Source organism: Anabrus simplex, chromosome 1 (genome assembly GCF_040414725.1).
Source record: "Anabrus simplex isolate iqAnaSimp1 chromosome 1, ASM4041472v1, whole genome shotgun sequence".
In the NCBI taxonomy this organism is placed as follows: domain Eukaryota; kingdom Metazoa; phylum Arthropoda; class Insecta; order Orthoptera; family Tettigoniidae; genus Anabrus; species Anabrus simplex.
This window is the reverse complement of record NC_090265.1, coordinates 1,632,382,010-1,632,406,116: the sequence shown is the minus strand read 5'-3', so window position 1 is coordinate 1,632,406,116 and position 24,107 is coordinate 1,632,382,010. Positions and strand designations below refer to the sequence as shown.

Here is a 24,107-nt window from a genome sequence, read left to right as displayed (position 1 = left end):
AGTGCAAATTAATAGAAGGCAATCAAAGGTTAGGTAAATATAATTTTCCACTAAGAAATGTAATTACCAAGAGACCTTGTATAATCAGTTTATTAACAGGTGTGAATTACCTTCCTGAAGACTGTGAAAATGGGGTATTGCCAATTTTTGAGCTCACTTGGATCCCTGTCAATGATAATAAATACATTTATATCTCCCCAAATGAAACCCAAGTGACCTGCATTTGTAAAAATTCTACTAGTGATGTAAAATTATATGGTCTAGGTAAATAAGTTTCATGGATTTGTGTACTGTATATTCTGTAGATAGTAAGATACAAAGTTCAGGGAATATAAATTCCACCATGAAGAAGGACATTATACCTGAAATTGCACTTGGATAGGATTGTTGTGAATCGAGTTCCTGTAGTGTAAAACTCAGTGAAATCCCTGAATTAAACAAGGTAAGTGTAGGTAATTTGTTGAATCACGTAGATGACCTAAAATGGACCAGTAAAAAGGTCAGTGATGTTGAACGTTTAGTGCAACAGCAAGAGACTGAACTCAAACATAATATGGCATTAAGATACGTAAGTGTGTATCAAATTTAACTGGAGTGTTTTAGTACTAATGATAGTAATAATATGTTGTTATTGTGGCTGTTGTAAAAGCTGTAAATACAAATCCAAGTGCATTGAGGACTACAAGGAATGCTGCCCCAATCTATGTATATATCAAAATGTGATTACTGCCAACAGTAAGGCAAAGATGTCGGACGAAAACATTACCGTCCATTTTCGGCAACCCAGGGCCATTGGAAGGGCCCCAGTGAGCCTGGCTTGCAGTCAGAGTTAGAATTAATAGAAACACCGGAGTCACGGGTGTTAACGAATGAGACATTGGCACAGCGTAGTCACTAATAGGAGTGTAAGCTCCAAGAGGTTATAAATTGTGATTATTATAACTTGTATGTAACAAAATGAATGCAAGGAATGTTTGCATTCATTTCTCCCCAGGGGAGGGAGGTGTCGTGTCCCCCCAGAGACTTGAACCCAGGACTGCTATTCCCTCCGAGGATCGAACGCAGGGAACGTAGCAGGATTAGCTGTACCTGATGTATAGGAATCAGCCTGTAATAGAGGCTAGAAGTCAGGTATAGGCATACCTATAGCCATACCTAGTAAAATAAGGTTTGTAAAATAATTATATTGAATAGTTAAGAGTGGAAATCATATTTCTTGCATGTTAGGAAATCTTGAGCAACAGAGAAGTTTGTCATACAGGACGTGAGTCATGTTGACAGGGGCATGGTTCAACTCTATAGACGCAGTAAGAAGGCACTAGAAAGGTCTCTTGGATACAGGCCTCTGATTGGCCAGAATTAGAGAAAGTGAGGTAGTCACATACATACGCCGGTTTCCACAAGCTTCCAGAACATGGGGTGTGGCCCCGGAGGCTATAAAAGGACAGGGAAGTCACGATTCAGGGCTTCTATCACTCATCTCACGGACAAGTTGCTAGTAGAATCTCTGTCGGTCGACAGAAAGATTACGCAACCAATAATAATAAGTCTTCTCACGTCGGAATAGAAGACTAGACCAGTGGACAGCTTCTCGCTCAAGACTTGCCAACATAAAGTCTTATCTTTGTACATAGTGTACATACTGTAATTAGCTCTACGTATCAGAATACATTATCTTCGTGGGAATCCACTTCAGCGACTTCCTCTTTCTCTGCACCTTAGTTGAAACTTCCCAACCTATATGTTCCTACTGCTCGGGAACGATCCAACCTTCCAACCAATCTGACATTTCCTACAAGCTCACCTAAGCTCAAACCCTGTCTTTCACGGCATGAAAAATAAATGAAAGAGTGATAACTGCTGCCAATATGAAATTTTTAAGTAAGCAGAGAGACTGCATAGACATTTGCTTTAAAATGGGAGAGGTGACTAAAATGCTAATAAAATTAAAATGACAGGTTACCATACACATCTTTCAAATCTTACCATTACTTGAAAAAATGTTTCTTCCCATTAGTGCTTTCCTTCTAAGATTTAATAATGCTTCTAATTGGCCCACGCAATAATTTCTTTGTACAGTAGATGCTCTCATAACCAGTTTCAGATTAACCAGTCAACCCAGTGAAAAATGTTGCTACCAGTTTCCCCACGGTCGCAAGCGCCATGCTGCATCCCACCCTGCCCTGCTCGCATGCAAGGTAACTTTTTTCATATTGATTTTGCTTACAACAGCGAATGCTGTTTTTAGTCACTTTATAAGCCTAATATGGTTTGAAATATTGTTTAAAACAAATTAAAGTACAGTACTATATATTGCTGGACAGGCCCTTCACTTTAATTTTGTCAGTTTAGCTGGCCATTTCGTTATCCAAACAAGGATCCAGTCATGAGTAGGCCGGTTAAGATGGCATTCATGGTATACAGTATTTCTACTTACGGAGAGTTGGATATAATGCAGATGGTGCCGAGGGCTGCTGAGGAGAAGTAACTGGTGGACCAGGTCCCCACTGTGGTGCTGCTGGCTGTCCAGGGGATGGAGCACCAGGCACGCCAGGTTGCTGTGGATATCCCGCTGCCAGCGGCTGCTGTGGATATCCCGCTGCTGGTGGCTGCTGTGGATATCCTGCTGCTGGTGGCTGCTGTGGATATCCAGCTGCTGGTGGCTGCTGTGGATATCCAGCTGCTGGTGGCTGCTGTGGATATCCAGCTGGTGATGCACTTGGATCAGCCTGCCCTCCTGGTGGAGCATTAGGATCTCCACCTGGTGGGACCCATGGTCCCTGTGGTGTTACTGGGGGTACATTTGCTCCCCATTGTGGAGGCTGCTGAGGATAAGCTGCAGGATCTCCCTGACCAGCTGGTGGTCCCCACTGGGGAGAGGGACCACCAGGTATAACTGAAGCATTAGGATCTTTTCCATCACCACCATTCATTTCTGCTGGCTTAGCAACTGGGATAGGAGGCTGATATGAAAGCAAGGGAATTGTTCCAAGAATAATAGGAGTTTTAACTTCAAAATTCCGAAGTACGCCTGATACTTTTGCTTCAACCTGGGAAAAGGAGAAAAACAAGTTGCATTACTGTTTTTTCTCCCCTTGGGACTCAAAATATTATAAAATCTCAGTATCTAAATTGCAGACAGAAAGCTATGAAGGATAAAACAATGACAATCCACAAAGTGAGAGTAACCAAAAAAGACAAGGATAGGCATATTCGTAAATGCACAAAAGGACAAGGACAAACTTCACATACTGTTGTCTTCAATTAGAAGGGATGCTATCTATGTGAATAGGTCATTTGTAAAACCGTATGAGTCCACATTTTTACGAAAATGAGTTACTGGTGCTAAAGCAAGCAATAGGGGTTGAGACACCATTTACTGGCAAAACAACATTAGTCCGATGTTTACTAACATTCTCTAAAAATCTAAAAATCTCTGGTGACAAATTGCACTACGCATAGACCATGCCACGTAACTTTGGTCTCTGAGGCTAGTGATTTATACTGTAGTTATTTTCTGACTGTTAGGTTGCACTCGGTATCGCCAACCATACAATGAAGGGAACCTGCTTGTTGATATGACATCTTGTAGGCATTTTTCAATTCACCCATAGGCATTATCTGTCATGAGTAGTATGATGAAAAGCAATTGCCAACTTTTATACTGTCGTATTGTGAAAGCCACTACTGGTGCACTTCACAATGAATTTTTCTTTTCATAAGGATTGTAAATCTGTTACGATAATAACAGGTAAAGAGAATCGTGGCACGTTCAACTAATGTATTTACCATATTTTCTTGTATAATTAACGCTCTTGGGTAACTTATGCACCCCAATATTTTGGGGTCCAAAGTGGAGAAAAAGAAATTCTCCCATATTTGACGCACCCACTTCTTCGATCATCCATTACGCAGTTCCGAATGAGTTTCACAATAAAGATGTCAACTACTCAAGCAGCAACCTACCTATTTCAAAACCAGGCATTCCAAATACTTCGCAACATGCTGTTATCAGCCGGTAGGAAGTACCACTGCAGTCCGATATTACTTTACTTCAGAATTTGCTTCTTGCAAATCGTCTAACTATTAATCTGACTAAAACATATTATATCATCTATCAGCATGCAGGCTTTCTCTGGAAATTATACTCAAAATTTATGACTGCAAAATACCTAGAGTTAGGGCAACAAAGTTCCTAGGATTAATTCTTGAATTCCTCTCTTGGAGTGATCAGGTTCAGGCGATTTGTAATAAAATTACACCACCAATTGGCGTTCTTAATAGACTTAAATACAAACTTACTAACACTCTACTAAAGAATATTTATCACGCTCTTATTCAAAGTCATATACTTTATATGGTGCATATCTGGGCATGTTGCATTAAAGAGCTATTTCAGACTGTTGAAATTCTACACAAGAGAGCATTAAAAATACTTTTTAAGCTACCTACATTGACACCAACAGCTTATCTATACAAACTTTGTAATGTTCATCTACTTGAGGCTTTACATCAGAAAGGTTCAGCTGTGATGGTCTATAAATTGATAAATAATCTGGTTCACTCCAATACTTTATGTGTGACAAATTCTGACATACATTCATACAATACAAGGGGTATCAATAAAATTCACATTCAATTAATTAACTCAACTAAATATGGCAACAAATCTGTATGGTACTACTCAGCACATGTGTATAACTCACTTCATGAACATATTCCACAGGCTGCTTCATTTTCTGTGTTTAAGCAGAAACTTGTAAAATATTTACATAAGATGCTATGAACATGCGAGTTATCTTTTCTATGTAACCATACATTAAAATGTATCATATCTCTATAATGAGTTTAACTCGCTTTTCATTTATTCTCATGTAAAACATCAGTGTACTTAAGATTCTGATTCTGCTACATGTATATCACATATATATTGCACCTATATGAGCCATGGCTCAGGTGCCCTTTACGAAAGAAAGAAAGAAAGAAAGAAAGAAAGAAAGAAAGAAAGAAAGAAAGAAAGAAAGAAAGAAAGAAATGAACGAATGAATAAATAAATAAAATTAAATAGTTCAGTGAGTGAATCAGTGCAGAAGTGACTAGTGACACACTATTCCAGTCTGGTAAAAACATATTTTACGAGTGTTTCAGGTATGGTACATGCATTTTCTGCGATTTCAAAATTGTTTGTTAATCCACAATGAGCAAGTACTCGAGTAATACTGCATCATATAAACTCGCAGTGATCAGTTACGCCAAAATATATGGGAATAGGGCAGTGGGGCGCAAGTATTCAGTGTCAGAATGCAACGTGTGCTACTGGTGGAAACAGAAAAGTGCACTTCAAGCGACCAAGTTTCACAAAGCATTTTGCGGACCAAAAAGTGGCAAGATTTTGCAAGTAGAAGAGGATTTGCTTAAATATGTGATTTTTTTGGTTTTGTTTTTTGTTTGCAAGTTGCTTTACGTCGCTATCGAGCTCGGTAAATATGTGATTTCATTACGCGAGAATGGATATCACAGAGATGAGATATCTATTAGGTTCCACCTATTCAATACTAATTACGTGTTGATGTTGCTAATAACGTTTATTCAACTTGGGACCGATTTCGACACATAAAATGTCCTCATCAGCCATAAAATGAATCACAAATATATAAGCAACGACATAATAATCAAAACTATTGTGGATACATATTGAAATATGATCATTAAAAATCTTTAATTGTCCATTCACACCATGTGTTAAGATAAATCGCCATAACAGAAGAGCAACAGCATAATAATTAAATCTGGCACAGTGACACATTGAAGTATGCATATAGTCTCTCACTAATCAAAGAATAAAAGAAGGTTCTTCAATGTGTAGTTGTTGTGCATCCGTTTAATAGAAGGCTCCGACAGGCTTCCAAAGTAAAGAACATACAAAGTGATTCAAATATGTTCTCGATGCTCTGACATATAGCATGTGTGAATGTTTTAGATAACTCTTTACTTTGGAAGCCTGTCGGAGCCTTCTATTAAACGGATCCAAAAATATTACATATTGAAGAACTTTATTTTATTCTTTGATTAGTGAGAGACTATATACATACTTCAATGTGTCACTGCGCCAGATTTAATTATTATGCCGTTGCTCTTCTGTTATGGTGATTTATCTTAACATATGGTGTGAATGGACGGTTAAAGACTTTTAATGATCATATTTCAATATGTATCCACAATAGTTTTGATTATATCATTGCTTATATATTTGTGATTCATTTTATGGCTGATGACATTTTATGTGTCGAAACCGGTCCCAAGTTGAATAAAAGTTATTAGCAACATCAACACGTAATTAGTATTGAATAGGTGGAACCCAGTAGATATCTCATCTCTGTGATCTCAGTTCAATACGGTAACATCAATGAAGCTCATATCTTTGAGCAAGAATGGATATGCCATTTCTCACAAAATGCTGTAGACCTATTTTAAAGGATGAGAAATAGCTGCTGCACATGGAATCTGTGTCTTGGATTTTAATGTAAGGTTAGCCAAGGCTAATGGATTAATTTTATAAAGAGAAATGGACTTTCCCTCTGATGAAGAACAACATTATGCCAAAAAATTCCCAATGATCTCAACCAAAAAGTAATTGATTTTCTTATCTTTATGATCGAGAAGCATAAAGTGAAGGAATATTTGCTCTCCCAAATAGGAAACGCAGATCAGACGCCAATCAGTTTCGATATGCCACAAAGTCTAAAAACTTAATATACACTACTGGAAGCGTAAAACAACGATGTACTGCAATGCTTGCTGTAACAGCTGATGGCAGGAAGCTTGCACCTTACATTGTTCTAAAATGAAAAACAATGCCTCAAGTAAAATTTCCGTGAGGGATCCACATTTGTATTCAAGAAAAGAGGGTGGATGGACAAGTCACTCGTACAAGATGAATGGTGTGGGGAAATTGAGCAGGGTCCCTCCTTCGATGCTTGGCCCTTCTCGTGTTGGACAGTTTCCATGGCCACCTGACGAAAGACACTAAGAAATAATTGGAAACCATGAAAACCGTTTTGGCAGTGATTCCTGGTGGACCGACATTGGTACTTTAAACCCATGGACATTTCGATAAATAAATCATTGAAGGACAATGTGCGAAAACTCTATCGGTGCTGGATGGCGGAAAGTGTGCACGAACTTACTCCAACAGGCACGATTCGGAAAACACCTGTGGAACTCCTTTGTGAGTGGATATTGTGTGCTTGGGACATGATTTCTTTGAAGGTGACTGAAAAGAGCTAAAAAAATAAACAAACAGGAATATCGATTCATTAGACAGGAGTGAAGATGACTTCTTATAGAGAGATGTGAGCAGTGATAGCAGTAGCAGCAATTCTTCCTGCAGTGCTAGTAGGAACTAGAAGACTGTAGCCTACAAAAGGTATGAATATTCCTTCTTGACAGCATGTTATTATTATGTACTTACATGAATTGCAGTTTTATTAGTTCATATTTATTTCACTTCGGGTCATATTGTCAGCTCGTAACAGGAAAAATATTTTCCAGTATTGGCATTTCAAGCCCACGAGTCCAAATTACCTGATGTACCCTATTTAGTTTTCAGAAATAAATGCACGCCATAAATTTATGCCAAATGACGATAACCACAAATGAGTTGAACCAATTATGTGTATATTATATTTGATGTATTAAATATAAATAAATTGTAAATAATGTTTTAAATGGTTCATGGTGTGGGTTACTGTAGTCACGTCCGAGTTCATGAACCATCGGCAATGGCTGAGTGGCCCAGCAAGTGGTCCTGAGAGTCGGAATACCAGTTGCTACAGAATGGGAGTGGGCATCTCTGACATATTCTGAGTCATGGCCCTCCTTGTGCTCGGGCGGCTAGGACTATACAATCCACCGCTGGTCCCTAACCTGTTAGAGGAGGGATCTTCACTTGGACAATGTGTAAGTAGGGTAGCATCCTGCTTCATGAATGTACCGAGTTCCGAATATTTTAAGCAAGTCTCGGACCTATGGGAGTAACAGAGTCCCACTCCCATTTGACAGGCGAGGGACTCCTTGGAAACAACTTGGCAAACAAAGTGGAATTCGATGGCCAGTTATCAATATCAATGGGGCTTATGGAAGGAAGAAAGTAGAACTGGCTGAGTCAGCAAAGAGGATGCATCTGGATGTGCTAGGAGTAAATGCTATTTGGGTAAGGGGAGATAGTGAAAAAGAGATATGAGACGATAAAGTGTACTTGACAGGTGTTAAAAAGGGAAGAGCAGAGTGCAAGGTTGGGCTGTTCATCGGGAATTCGGAGAAGTCTGTTAGGAATGTACGGGTTTTTCGGGGATTTTTCGATGATACAGACCACCATCTGTTCTGTAGTGAACTAAGTATCTCTAGGCCTAGGAATTTAGAGAGAAGTACATGGATATGATTAGTAAGGAGTTTTAAACAGTGGACAGTAAGCAGGTTCAGGATATTGAAAGAGAATGGGTGGCATACAGGGATGCTGTAGTAGAAACAGCAAGGGAATGCCTAGGAATAACTGTGCGTAAAGATGCAAACATCTTGGTGGAATGAAGTAGTGAAAGCAGCTTGTAAACGTAAAAAGAAGGCTTATCAGAAATGGCTCCAAACAAGGGCTGATGCAGACAGGAAACTGTATGTAGATGAAAGAGACAGAGCATAAAACACTGTTGTTGAATCCAAAAATAAATCATGGGAAGATTTTGGTAATAACCTGGAAAGGCTGGGTCAAGCAGCAGGGAAACCTTTCTGGACAGTAATAAAGAAGCTTAGAAAGGGAGGCAAAAAGGTAATGAACAGTGTTTTGGGTAATTCAGGTGAACTCAAAATAGATCCCAGGAAATCACTGTACAGATGGAGGGAATATTTTGAAAAATCTTCTCAACGTAAAAAGAAATCTTCCTGGTGGTGTCACGAACAACAGACCTCACAGGGAGGAGGAAAATGATGTTGGTGAAATTACACTTGAGGAACTGGAAAGGTAAGTACATAAACTTCATTGTCATAAAGCAGCAGGAATAGATGAAATTAGACCTGAAATGGTGAAGTATAGTGGGAACGCAGGGATGAACTGGCTTAATAGAGTAACAAGATTAGCATGGAGTGTTGGTAACGTACCTTCAGATTGGACAAAAGCAGTAATTGCACTTATCTGTAAGCAAGGGAACAGGAAGATTTGCAGCAACTATCGAGGTATCTCACTGATTAGTATACCAGGCAAAGTACTCACTGGCATCTTGGAAGGGAGGGTGCGATCAGTGGTTGAGAGGAAGTTGGATGAAAACCAGTGTATTTTCAGACCATAGAGGGGCTGTCAGGATCAGATTTTCAGTATGGGCCACGTAAGTGAAATAAGTTACGAGAGGAATAGACAGTTGTGTTTATGTTTCGTAGATCTAGAGAAAACATACGACAGGGTACCGAGGGAAAAGATTTGCCATACTGGGGGGACTATGGAATTAAGGGTAGATTATTAAAATCAATCAAAGACATTTATGTTGACAATTAGGCTGCAGTGAGAATTGATGGTAGAATGAGTTCTTGGTTCAGAGAGTACTTACAGGGGTTAGACAAGGCTGTAATATTTCACCTATGCTGTTCGTAGTTTACATGGATCATCTGCTGAAAGGTATAAAATGGCAGGGAGGGATGCAGTTGGGTGGACATGTAGTAAGCAGTTTGGCCTATGCTGACGACTTGGTCTTAATGGCAGATTGTGACGAATACCTGCAGTCTATGTAATATCTTGGAGCCTGAAAATAGGTGCAATGAGTATGGTATGAAAATTAACCTTTCGAAAACTAAATTGATCTCAGTAGGTAAGAAATTCTACAGAACTGAATGTTAGATTGGTGATACAAAGCTGGAACAGGTAGAAATTTTAAGTATTTGGGTTGTGCATTTTCCTAGGATGGTAATATAGTAAGTCAGATTGAATCAAGGTGTAGTAAAGCTAATGCCTCTATGGATCCGTGGTAGAGTGTCGGCCTCCGGATCCCAAGATAGCGGGTTCAAACCCGGCAGAGGTAGTCAGATTTTTGAAGGGCGGAAAAAAGTCCATTCGATACTCCATGTCGTGCGATGCCGGCATGTAAAAGATCTCTGGTGATACATTTGGTATTTACCCGACAAAATTCGTTAAATCTCAGCCATAGGCGCCCAAGAGAGATCCGGTTTACTCTGTCTGTCATCTAGTGGGCCTAGAGTAAAACGGAACATCGAAATTGACGAGCAGACAGCTAGATGGTGTCAAATCGAAATGTCTGCACACGGTAGCTGAGGCCATACGATTATTATTATTATTATTATTATTATTATTATTATTATTATTATTATTATTATTATTTGTGAGCTCGCAGTTTCAATGAACAATGTTCTGTAAGAAGGAAGTCAGCTCCTGGACAAAACTATCTCTACATCAGTTTGTTTTCAGACCAACCTTGCTTTACGGGAGCAAAAGCTGGGTGGACTCAGGATATCTTATAAGTTAGAAAGTTAGAAGTAACGGACATGAAAGTAGTGAGAATGATTGCAGGTACAAAGATGTGGGAACAATGGCAGGAGGGTACTCAGAATGAGGAGATAAAGGCTAAGTTAGGAATGAACTCAATGGATGAAGCTGTTCGCATAAACCAACTTTGGTGGTGGGGTCATCTGAGGCATATGGAGGAGGATAGGTTACCTACGAAGATAATGGACTCTGTAATGGAGGGCAAGAGAAGTAAAGAGAGACCAAGACGACTATGGTTAGACTCGGTGTCTAACGATTTAACTATAAGAGGTATAAAACTAAATGAGGCCACAGCACTAGTTTCAAATAGAGTATTGTGGTGACGTTTAGTAAATTCACAGAGGCTTGCAGACTGAATTCTGAAAGGTATAACGGTCTATAATGATATATATGCATGTATGTAATTTTTAAATACTGTATCTAAATTCCTTGAAATAATTTACACATTCAAAGTTTTTGCCTGTATTTTTTGTCAAAAATAGAGGTCAGTTTTCATTTCCTGAAGACATTTCTTTGTGCAATAAAATATGGTAATAACCTAGTTTGAGTAAGATTGAAAAAACCGGGCAAGTTGGTCATACGGTTAGGAGCGTGCAGCTGTGAGCTTGCATCCGAGAGATAGTGGATTCGAATCCCGCTGTCGGCAGCCCTGAAGATGGTTTTCCGTGGTTTCCCATTTTCACACCAGGCAAATGCTGGGGCTGTACCTTAATTAAGGCCATGGCCGCTTCCTTCCCACTCCTAGGCCTTTCCTATCCGTCAGTGAGACGTAAAGCCAATAGCAAAAAAAATAATAAAATTGAAAATTGACTTGCAGGAAACAGTACTGTTGGGCTCTTATTTTGTCCCATTCATATTTACATTTTCATTGAGATGTCCAAGAAGCAAGAATGCCTCCAAATAAGGAAAGCATAGGCATCTGCTCTACAAAGCTCACTTCAAGATGCTACCATTGACAGGTAAAGGAACTGAAAATTTAGCAAGACAAGGAGCTAGAAGATTTGAAGCACTAAGCCTAACACGAGTTGTTGAAGTGGGGGGGAGTAAGTATTTTGATTTTCTGTGGTTTGACATAATATCAATCAGGCATAATTTAACTACATTTTTACTTTCATGATTAATACAAATACAGTAGAGATAATACACGACACTTACGGATTTCGCCTTGTTAAAATTTGACGGTGGCACTCCTAGTGACTTGACCTGAACAAATCGCGCTAAATTCAAATATCAATGGAAATGTATATACGGAAATGGATAAATAAATTACGTCTAGAAAGAAAGTGTTATCGAGATATTAACTTCGAAGTTGCTAAAGCAATTCTGGATAACTGAATGAAGAATTATTTAAAAGGTTATTATTCAAAGACTGAAATTATACACGTAAACAAGATATGAAATGGGCTGCTGTGAAATGACTTTATCTTTCATTTATGCATTACTTTTTTTAGCTTTAGCATTCCTGCCTGAACTCTTACGGTTGGATTTGTCTTTTTTCTCATTTAAAAACATTGTATCATCACATTAAGAAACTTGTCAATAACAATACCGGCACGTTCCTTACACATATGATGCAATGAATTAGCATTTAATAGCTGGACAATTTTCCTCTTAACATGAAGCCTACTAACAGAAAGATATTCCTTACACATATGATGCAATGAATTAACATTTAATAATAATAATAATAATAATAATAATAATAATAATAATAATAATAATAATAATAATAATAATAATAATAATAATGTTATTTGTTTTACGTCCCACTAACTACTCTTTTACGGTTTTCGGAGACGACGAAGTGCTGGAATTTAGTCCTGCAGGAGTTCTTTTACGTGCCAATAAATCTACCGACACGAGGCTGATGTATTTGAGCACCTTCAAATACCACCGGACTGAGCCAGGATTGAACCTGCCAAGTTGGGGTCAGAAGGCCAGCGCCTTAACCGTCTGAGCCACTCAGCCGAGTGAGTTAACATTTAATAGCTGGACAATTTTCCTCTTAACATGAAGCCTACTAACAGACAGATACTCTATAAAATCCCGGCTTTAATCTGAGAAGAGGGATAAAAGAAAGAAAAGTATGAAAATGTTGTCGATAGTGATGCTTTGAGGAATATTTACGTACAATTAGAGTAAAAATGTAACATACCCTTGGCTGTATAGTCGAGGATTTTTAAAGTTGCTGGCCTGGAAATGATCTAAACAGATCTTATAATTCTTATATAAGCGTAACGTCCCTTCTTTCTTGTACACCTTATCCAAATCACTTCTGTGATATTTCAAAACTCACAGATCACACCTACTACAACACATCAGTATTGAAGGTTAACTGCTGCACTATACAATAAAATATGCATATTACTCAAGCGAGTTAAAATATGGGTCGAGCAGGTCAGAAGATTATGAAGTTCTATAAAAATCTCTGTCACTGGAAGAATATATATGCAAACACAATATTACTTACATGTTCTTGTCACGAGGAACCTGAAGAACAACCGCACATTTCTCTCTACTTCGTAATTACTGCAGCCAAACACAGCACATACCTTTCCCCTCATGTTGAGAGGAGATATCAAGGAATGACACACACTACTATTTATTTATGTCAACTCACTGAAAACGCATAAATAACACCAAAAACTTCACACAAAAATACACGTGCTGTTATGAGAGAATCAGTACTGTTCAGGTCTATCTGCTAGAGTGAGCTCCAGTAGCTGTCCCTCGATATCTCGCTCAGTGTCGCATATTAATCTCTACTGTATTTGATTAATATAACCTAACAGAAGTATATTATTATTCAAATGTTATTCTTGGCTTCATCTTGGTACTGTTTGCAGACCTACCCATTTCTGTATTATTGACTTATGTTATGTGTATATTATACCTTTAATAAGAACAAACTTTCCGGGATTTGCAGTCAATTTAGCTCTCTTAGCCCTTGAACAAGCCTGTTTTTCATACCCAGTTGTACGTACATGCACGCAAGATTCCCCCTTCTTGTTGATGGTGGTGTTGCATAGCATGTTGAAGTTTATTGGGGTTTGATCTGCATTGCCAATTTGAGATAAGAGGTAATTTTACCCAGATTCACCAGTATCCAAAAAGTTGCCCTAAAAATTGGATTATATATATCCCTTGAGATAACCAAGATAATGCCCATGAAACTCCTGAGCATAAATAAAGTTTTCAGAAATAAAAAAAAATTGAACATACCATATATGCTCGCCTATAACTAGCACTATTTTGACAAAAAGTAAGTGTGAACATTTTCAGTGCATAATATACACAGGGATTTGTGTGCAAAAAATCGTATTCCCGAAAAACTGTAAAATTTGCATTAGGCTATTGAAACAAGAGAACTGGCATACTTACCCTCTTAACTGTCACTGCCTTCAGTCTCCGAGCTATTCTCGCGTGCATCATTCTGTGTTTGTAACATTCACGTCAAACTTTCTATCATGATATCGAAAATAACTTTTAACATCATAACATCTCATTCTAATTTTATATGACCAATAATTGTACACGTTCTTAGTTGTAATTATTTGTTTTAAGGTTATCCATTGTGCTGATGAGGCCCATTAAGAAGGGCGAAACATGTTCACAACCTTTCTATCATTTATAAATATTTAACCACAAAATGTGGTATTGTAAGTATGGACTAGGTTAACATTAAATGTATATTTTGTAAATTGTATGTAATCACTATTGTCAATATGGACCAAAAATGAGATTAATGACTTGTAATATAGTAGCCAACCAGGCAAAATACCAAATGAACAAATTTCTTAATCTTAAAACAAAAATATGTAAGCTGAGTAAGGATATAGCTTTTTTTAAAAACTGCCTGAAATTGAAATTGATCCCAAAATTTTTAAGATCGACGCAAAGGAAGAATTTGAACAGTACAACCGCACACAAGGTACAAAACAGAGTAAATGACATTTGGTTAAGGAATGAAATTAAAATAAGATACCAAAAGAAAGCCCATTTGAACTTTCAACTATATAAAACGCATTTAATAGTATCCCAAGAATTAGTCCCATTAGAATGGAAGTCATTCCAGCAGTATGTAAACAACAAACTAATGCAGCTAATAGACAAAAAAACAGACAACACTCGACAAAAAACTTGTGCAACTAAAAACAACCCAAACTCAACATTCTAAGCTAAATACAAACAGAAGACAAATCCAATGCATTCTGTCACACCTATAGTAACAAATTTGACAAATACACAATTTTCGAATGAAGAGATTTATCTCTTATCCCAAACATAATTGGCCTAACAAAAATAAAGAAGTCTATATTATAAATAACATAGCCGAAATAGAAAGTAACATTTCCAAATTACCTTGTGATGTACAAAACGATTTAAGAACTGATATAAAGAAAAAACTTCCAAGGTTAGCAGAAAACCTGAACACTAATTTTGACCTTGAACAACATACATTAATACGTAACATGAAGACAAAAATAGATAATAACATCATTGTAACCAAAGCTGATAGAGGAGGCTCAATAGTTCTAATAGATAGACATGCATATATCCAAAAAACAGAAGATTTTCTTAATGATAACAACTACACAATAGTAAACAAAGACCCGATAGCAAGAATACAACGAAACATAAAATCATTGCTAAAAAAATTAACATTTCTTTTTAATGACCAGGAACAACAAAGTCTCACAAAGATGAATCCCAGCCTCCCTAAAGCTAGAGTCCTCCCCAAAATACATAAGAAAGATATCCCAATACGTCCCATTATTAACTGTCGTAACAGCCCAAACTACAAAATTTCTAAATACATTCATAGCTTCCTCAAAAGACACTATACATTTAATAACAAGCAACCATTAAAGAATTCAATTGATTTTTGCGAGACCCTTAACGAATTCAACTTACAGTCGCATCATATAATACGCTCTTTCGACGTAGTTAACATGTTTTCAAATATTCCGATTAAAGACACTATTATTATATATAACAATATCAGTAAATACAGTAACCTCAGCAAAATGGAGATCGAAGAATTTATGACTATATTAAAATTTACATTAGATAATAACTATTTCACGTTTAATGGTAGAATTTACAAACAGAATGGCTTGGCAATGGGAGACCCTATTTCGGGTATCCTAGCCGATATCTATATGGATACGATTGAGCACACAAAAATTAAAACCAACATAAAAGGAATTAGTTTATGGTTAAGGTTTGTGGATGACACATTTGTCATAATTGACAAGAATGTCCCCAGCAGTAATGAAATATTGGATAAATTAAACAAGATCAACCCCAACATAAATTTTACAAAAGAAGATGTAGATGGAGGCTCTTTAAATTTTTTGGATATAAAAGTTACCCGATCTAACAACTCCTTTGAATATCAAATTTACAGAAAACCCACACACTCGTCAATTACAATAAATAAATCTTCATTACATCCTGGATCATACAGCCTGATATATCGAGCCTTAAAAATCCCCTTATCTCCCATAAATTTGAGAACTGAATTAAATTGTATAAGAAATATTGCATTAACCAATGGATATAAGATTGAAATGATAAACCGTCTGATATGTAAGATCAAAAACAAGCTATCCACTAACCTCAAACCAGATAGGCCTAACAGAAATAAACATGTCGTTTTCACATATAATACCCAACTATCCACCAAATTACTAATACCTTCAACAAGTATAATATAAACGTAGCTTACAGAACAACCAATACTACACAGAACATATTTTTCAATTATAATAAAATAAATAATAATAATAACAGCAAATATTCAGGTTCAGGGGTATACAGGTTGACATGTTCGCAATGTGGTCATTCATACGTTGGCCAGACTGGACGAAGTTTTATTACAAGATATGTGGAACATTTCAATGCCGACAAACATAAATATTCCGCTATGAGTACACACATGAAGGAAACGGGCCACCATTTTACCTCAATAGAAAAAGATCTGACAATAATAAGGAATACTAACAAGGGAAAACTACTAAATGAATTAGAAAATATTTATATTTATCTGGACAAAACATTTAATAAAGATCGCAACCTTAATGACGACACGGAAATTAAGAGTTCTTCATACACATCAATATCTAAGTTATTGAAAACAGCTATTCCAAATCAAAAGAAAATTCTGCATACATTAAAAGTTGTCAATTCAACAACTCCACTTATCGCCCTGAATACTAAACCTACAATTCCCCCTCCAAATAATCCCCCTCCCGTACCAATACCAATACATATTACTCCACCCAATTCTTCCCTCCCTCAACCCACTCCCCTCCCTCCGCCACACCCATACAATACGCGTAGCAGGAACGCCAGTCAGACTAACGCTAATAACAGAACAAGATAGATACTTCACGGCATTCAAGTAAGTATCCATTTTTACATAACCCATAATACGGTACAATCACATACATTATTTATACATACACATTAAATACGTTTTTATATTTATTTGCAGTTCTAACCATTGAGTTTTACACAACAATCTGGAAAGCTACTGTTATAGCGTTAACCATTCCAACTTGTACATCGGATAAATTTTCAACGTATTCTCACCTGAAAGTGTTTTAACCAATTTAACTCAAGAAATAACACCAATTGTTCATTTCTGACCTAATTTCTACAATATCTTTTTCTTCAAATCTGCTTGGTGAACACAACAATAACATTGACTTTCACCAAAAATTAAAAGAAGAGGATCCATTTCAATTCCAGACGAATGCCGATATATATTTTTTAGACAATATTGTAAAAATGTACTACAATAGCTTTAACTTGTGTTTGTAACATTAGCGTCAAACTTTCTAATCATGATATCGAAAATAACTTTTAACATCATAACATCTCATTCTAATTTTATATGACCAATAATTGTACACGTTCTTAGTTGTAATTATTTGTTTTAAGGTTATCCATTGTGCTGATGATGCCCATTAAGAAGGGCGAAACATGTTCACAACCTTTCTATCATTTATAAATATTTAACCACAAAATGTGGTATTGTAAGTATTGACTAGGTTAACATTAAATGTATATTTTGTAAATTGTATGCAATTCACTAGGAATTACGAGATCAGTTTTCATTTCCTGAAGATATTTCTGTGTCATCCACCAAGTGTCTGCGGAAACTGTCCCACACTAGCATTGTTGGGCGTCGAAGCAGTGCCCCTGGCTGAGCTTCCCACACGGTACAGAACCCAGTCCTGGACAAGAACTGTATCCATTCATCCTCTCTCTTGAACACGTACATGAATATGCCTTTAGGAAACTTCGCTTTAGGCACTGTTTTCCTTTTGAAAATAACGTACAGTGGCAATTTTCTTCCGTCTGCGGTTATTGCTAGCACGACCGTGCAACGCTGTTTTTCACACCCAGTTGTACGTACATGCACACTAGATTCTCCCTTCTTGTTGATGGTGGTGTTGCATGGCATGTGGAAGTTTACTGGTGTTTGATCTGCATTGCCAATTTGAGAAAAGAGGTAATTGTTTTTCTTCCACAATGCTATCACATTGCAATGAAAATCTATGACTTTGTTGCTGAAATCACTTGGCATTCTCTGGCAGAGAGATGTTCGCCTTCGCAGACACAATCCCTTTCATGTTATGAATCTACAGTTCCAACCCCAGCTCACTTTCACATCCGAACAGCTGATTCCTCCTTTAATCGCTAGTCCGCGCGCTTTGAAAGTAGTATCTTGTGCGGGATACTAAAGCCATCATTTCACAACTCTGTAACGTAATGAAGCAACTCATCCTCCAGTTCAGGAAACTTACCAGTTTTCGGCCATCTGAATGCCTTAAGTGTTTGGTTAGTGGTTTCTAGCGCAGCCTTCTGTTTGCGCCAGTAGCAAACATTAAACTCACTCACAGTGAATTCTCGACCAGCAGCTCTGTTACTATGTTCTTCAGCATATTTTTATCACTGAGTTTAAACCCAACTGTATAACTCCCACGTTTCTCCATAAATTAAAGATTGACCTACACAAGAAAAATTGACTGAGAAACAAGAATAAAAAGTGAAGAGAGAATATTGGTACTTGTCGACAAGACAACAGATGGACGATACCTAATACCGTGATAACTTGACTACCTAGACAGGGAAACACTCCTAGTTCATGTGATCAGCTCTGCTAGACAGGTAGTGATAAGCATACTGACAAAGGCGAAAGAGTGAAAGGGATGGCTGAGTGTGACTGACTGGCTAGGAATACGGCCTTGGGGTGGGGGTTTGTGGGTTAGGTATTTTTGTTACTACAGATAGGCTCAACCGTTCTACAGGTAGAAAGAAATGCAGTTTCTTTTTGTACTGTCACCTACAATGATTTTTTAGGGGCCCAATCAGATGAAAATCAATCGTCACACACCGGTCATTCCGGACGAATTTATTCACACACTGCAATGTCGTTGCAGTTGACACCTCCGCAGGATGACCAGGATGCTCCTCATCTCCTATGCTTTTCCTTCCATGGTTAAACTTCTGGATCCAATTGAAAACAGCTTTCCGTGAGAAACAGTTTTCACCATAGATGGGATGCATTTTGTGATGCACTTCTTCTGTAGACAGTCCTGCGGAGGTGTCAACTGCAACCACACTGCAGCGTGTGGATCAACTCATCCGTAATGACCGGCGTGCGACGATTTGGGTGGCCATCATTTTGATACAGGTGATGCCGTAATCTATGAGGTTACACGTTGGCTGCGACAGCAACCAAAAGACTTCTTTGCTGCTTTCAAGGACTTGTAAAGAGATGGGATAAGTGCTTGAATGTACAGGGTGAATACGTGGAAAAGTAAAATAAATGTCAGAAAGTTACTTTGATTATTTTTGCCTCAATTCAGTTTTGTGGCTTATTGATTGACTCACCCTCGTACCGTAACAGCAATTGGTACAGTCCCGATATTTCATGTAGGCCCGTCCACGGATTACCCTAACTTTATTTCATGTATGTACCATTTGTCTTAATGACGTCAGAAATTAATGTGAGTTATGTGCGGGGATGATTTCCCCTGCAATTTCAAATATTAAAAATGAGGTGCGAGATATACACGGTGGCGAGTTATATGCGAGCAAATACAGTAATTCTATCTTGAAGAAATCATTACGCACAACTTAAATGAGAAAGAAACGTGGATAACTCGAACCATGACGAATATAAGAACAAGTGTGAGGACTCCTCGAGTTCAAGCGTGCCCGCCGGGCAGCACTAGAGTGGGCAAGTTCCACAGTACCGATCAGCTGGTCTTAGGAATGATGCCAGAGGGAACGTATTACTCTGTAACTGATAAATAAATAGAGTGGAACCTCAATTCTCCGTTTTTGGAGGGACCACGGTAAAAATAAAAAATAAAAAACATACAGCCCGGGAAAACTGAAAATCCGGAAATGAATAAACTATCAACAATTTGGCTAAACATCACGAAAATGAAATATGTATAATTATAATCTTACAAACACTCCTAAACCAAACCAAAAGCAAACTTAAGCCCCAATGGGCCATCGCCTAACAATCGACCACTGCTCAGCCCGAAGACTTGCAGATTTTTTTTTTTTTCTAGGGGCTTTACGTAGCACCGACACAGATAGGTCTTATGGTGACGATGGGATAGGAAAGGCCTAGGAGTTAGAAGGAAGCGGCCGTGGCCTTAATTAAGGTACAGCCCCAGCATTTGCCTGGTGTGAAAATGGGAAACCACGGAAAACCTCTTCAGGGCTGCCGATAGTGGGATTCGAACCTACTATCTCCTGCATGCAAGCTCACAGCCGCGCGCCTCTACGCGCACGGCCAACTCGCCCGGTGACTTGCAGATTACGAGGCGATGCATGGTCAGTGTGACGAAACCTCTTGGCTATTATTCCTGGTTCTCTAGACCGGGGTCACCATCTCACCATTCGATAGCTCCTTAATTAAAGGTAATCATAGCTGAGTTGGCCTGGAACCAGCCCTCATATCTAAAAAAGGATTGAAATGGCCGGGAATCGAATGCGGGCCCTCTGGGTGAGAGGTAGACAAGTTAGACCGCGGGGCCGGCTTCAAACCTTATTTACTGGCACGTGAGTTACAAAATTTCAAAACTTTATGTTCTGTCTTACTGGGGAAACTTTGTCAGTTTCCCCTGAAACTTCTTTCAGTTCAGCAACTTTGATCAGTCAAACACTTCGAAAAACCTAACAATGCCAAAAAAATATCGACCACAAGTAGTTGTTAATTCTCATACCTAAGAAAATAAAGCACATTAAATATAAATGCACCTTACATGATGGTGAAATCCCTTTTTTTTTAAAATCTTCCATTGTAATTTGGTCAACGGTATAGGGTATACTGTAGCGCCGTGAAGAGGAGGTGGCACCCCTATTGATTAAATCAGATAACACGATTACAGTGCTCCTCCGGTTATCTCCAGTACTACCGATGGAGGCAAAGCAGTTACGGAGCTTCGGAGGTTAACCAGAGGGCCGCCTCCTGTTCGCAGCACTAGTTCCAACTGTACAGATGTATTCGGCTATAATTTCAAACTTACGCCCATTATGTAGGCAACCTACAAAACGTGTTGCCTACATACACAGAAATTGACCTATATCACTACCTTTGCTGGCAGGACGTAGTGTTTACAGTGCACTATGTCTTCTGGTACGGGCTAGAGCAATATTGTTACTTTCATTGATCTGTCTCAGCTTTATCCTTGGCTTTGACAAGATGAAAGTGACTGAGGTATGAGTGATGCTAGTAATGCCATTCCTTATGCAGCCAGTCCCTGCTATGAATGATGTGAAAATGTTGCTCATAGGGTCAGTTGGTGCATGCATTTCAGTGGGCTTGGCAGACTGATATGTAATAGCAACTTCTGGCTCGGTGAGGAAAGTAACGGGGAAACTACCTCACTCCCTCATTTCCCTAGTACTCCTCTTCAGTGATGCCTAGGACATTTATGACAGCTGATGGCGGAGCTGTTGAGGATCCAACCAGCCTTCGGGCTGAGGACTAAACATACATACATACATACATCACTAGTATTCCATATAATACCCCTTAATAAAGATCATATAGTCATTCAGAAGAATGAATATATCCTCGCATTTTACTGTAGTCACATCCTAGTTCGTGAACCATGGGCAACGGCTGAGTGGCCTAGTAAATGTTCCTGAGAGTCTGGATACCAGTTGCTATGGAATAGAGTGGGCATCTCGGACATATTCCGAGTCATGGCCCTCCTTGTGCTTAGGCGGCTAGGACTATACAATTCACCGGTGGTCCATAACCCATTAGAGGAGAGATCCTCATTTGGACTATGTGCAAGTACGGTAGCATCCTGCTTCATGAATTTACCGAGCTCAGAACATTTTAAGCAAGCCTCGGACCCATGGGATTGATGGAGTCCCACTCCCATTTGACAGGCGAGAGACTCCTTGGAAACAACTTGGCGAACTAAATGGAATTCGATGGGGAGCTATCAATATTAATGGGGCTTATGGAAGAAAGAAAGTAGAACTGGCTGAGTCAGCAATCACCCTTTTGTATCCTTCAGTTCTGATCAGTGAGATACCTCGATAGTTGCTGCAAATCTTCCTGTTCCCTTGCTTACAGATAAGTGCAATTACTGCTTTTGTCCAATCTGAAGGTACCTTACCAACACTCCATGCTAATCTTACTACTCTATTAAGCCAGAAAATTACGGCTAGAAAATCTCCAGGACGAGAAAATTAGACAAGTACATTGATATGATTAGTGAGAAGTCTTGAACAGTAGACAGTAAGCAGGTTCAGGTTATAGAAAGTGAATGGGTGGCATACAGGGATGCTGTAGTAGAAACAGCAAGGGAATGCCTAAGAATAACTGTGTGTAAAGATGGGAAAAGGCGAACATCTTGGTGGAATGATGAAGTGAGAGCAGCTTGTAAACGTAAAAAGAAGGCTTAAAGAAATGGCTCCAAACAAGGGCCGAGCAGACAGGGATTTGTACGTAGATGAAGGAAACAGAGCGAAACAAATAGTTGTTAAATCCAAAAAGAAGTCGTGGGAAGATTTTGGTAATAACTTGGAAAGGCTGGGTCAAGCAGCAGGGAAACCTTTCTGGCCAGTAATACAGAATAAAGAAGGGAGGGGAAAAGGAAATGAACAGTGTTTGGAATAATTTAGGTGAACTCATAATAGACACCAGGGAATCACTGGAGAGGTGGAGGGAATATTTTGAACATCTTCTCAATGTAAAAGGAAATCATCCTGGTGGTGTTTTCATGGGGAGGAGGAAAATGATGCTGGTGAAATTACACTTGAGGAAGTGGAAAGGATGGTAAATAAACTCTATTGTCATAAAGCAGCAGGAATAGGTGAAATTAGATCTGAAATGGTGAAGTATAGTGGGAATGCAGGGATGAAATGGCTTCATAGAGTAGTAAAATTAGCATGGAGTGTTGGTACGGTACCTTCAGATTGGGCAAAAGCAGTAATTGCATCTATCTATAAGCAAGGAAACAGGAAGGATTGCAACAACTATCGAGGTATCTCATTCATTAGTATACCAGGCAAAGTATTCACTGGCATCTTCGAAGGGCGGGTGCGTTCAGCCGTTGAGAGGAAGATGGATGAAAACCAGTGTATTTTCAGACCATAGAGGGGCTGTCAGGATCAGATTTTCAGTATGCGCCAGGTAATTGAAAAATGCTACAAGAGGAAGAGGCAGTTATGTTTATGTTTCGCAGATCTAGAAAAAGCATATGACAGGGTACCAAGGGTAAAGATGTTTGCTATACTGGGGGAATATGGAATTAAGGGTAGATTATTAAAATCAATCAAAGGCATTTATGTTGACAATTGGGCTTCAGTGAGAATTGATGGCAGAATGAGTTCCTGGTTCAGGGAACTTACAGGCGTTAGACAAGTCTGTAATCTTTCACCTTTGCTGTTCGTAGTTTACATGGATTATCTGCTGAAAGGTATAAAATGGCAGGGAGGGATTCAGTTAGGTGGAAATGTAATAAGCAGTCTGGCCTACGCTGACGACTTGGTCTTAATGGCAGATTGTGCCAAAAGCCTGCAGGCTAATATCTTGGAACTTGAAAATAAGTGCAATGAATATGGTATGAAAATTAGCCCCTCGAAGACTAAATTGATGTCAGTAGGGAAGAATTTCAACAGAACTGAATGTCAGATTGGTGATACAAAGCTAGAACAGGTCGATAATTTCAAGTATTTAGGTTGTGTGTTCTCCCAGGATGGTAATATAGTAAGGCGAGATTGAATCAAAGTGTCGTAAAGCTAACGCAGTGAGCTCGCAGTTGCGATCAACAGTATTCTGTAAGAAGGAAGTAAAACATGGCACAACTGAATCAGAAGCTCCGAGTGAAAATGCACTTCAGTTTCTAGTGCCCTTAACGGAGCAATCTTTACATCGGGCTGTTTTCAGACCAAGTTTGCTTTACCGGAGCTAAAGCTAGATGGACTCAGGATATCTTATTCATAAGTTAGAAAGTTAGAAGTAAAGGACATGAAAGTAGTGAGAATGATTGCAGGTACAAACATGTGG

At 38.6% G+C, this 24,107-nt stretch overlaps 1 protein-coding gene across 2 annotated transcripts in view; it reads right to left on the bottom strand.

Moving 5' to 3' along the window:
* The window catches only part of LOC136858618 (arrestin domain-containing protein 17), a 156,254-nt gene that overhangs the window by 36,493 nt on the left and 95,654 nt on the right, over nt 1-24,107 (bottom strand). For both annotated transcript variants that reach the window (XM_067138315.2, XM_067138314.2), the window contains exon 6: nt 2,438-3,050. In XM_067138315.2, the coding sequence (XP_066994416.1) occupies nt 2,438-3,050 (613 nt within the window). The remainder of the gene's footprint in view (nt 1-2,437; nt 3,051-24,107) is intronic.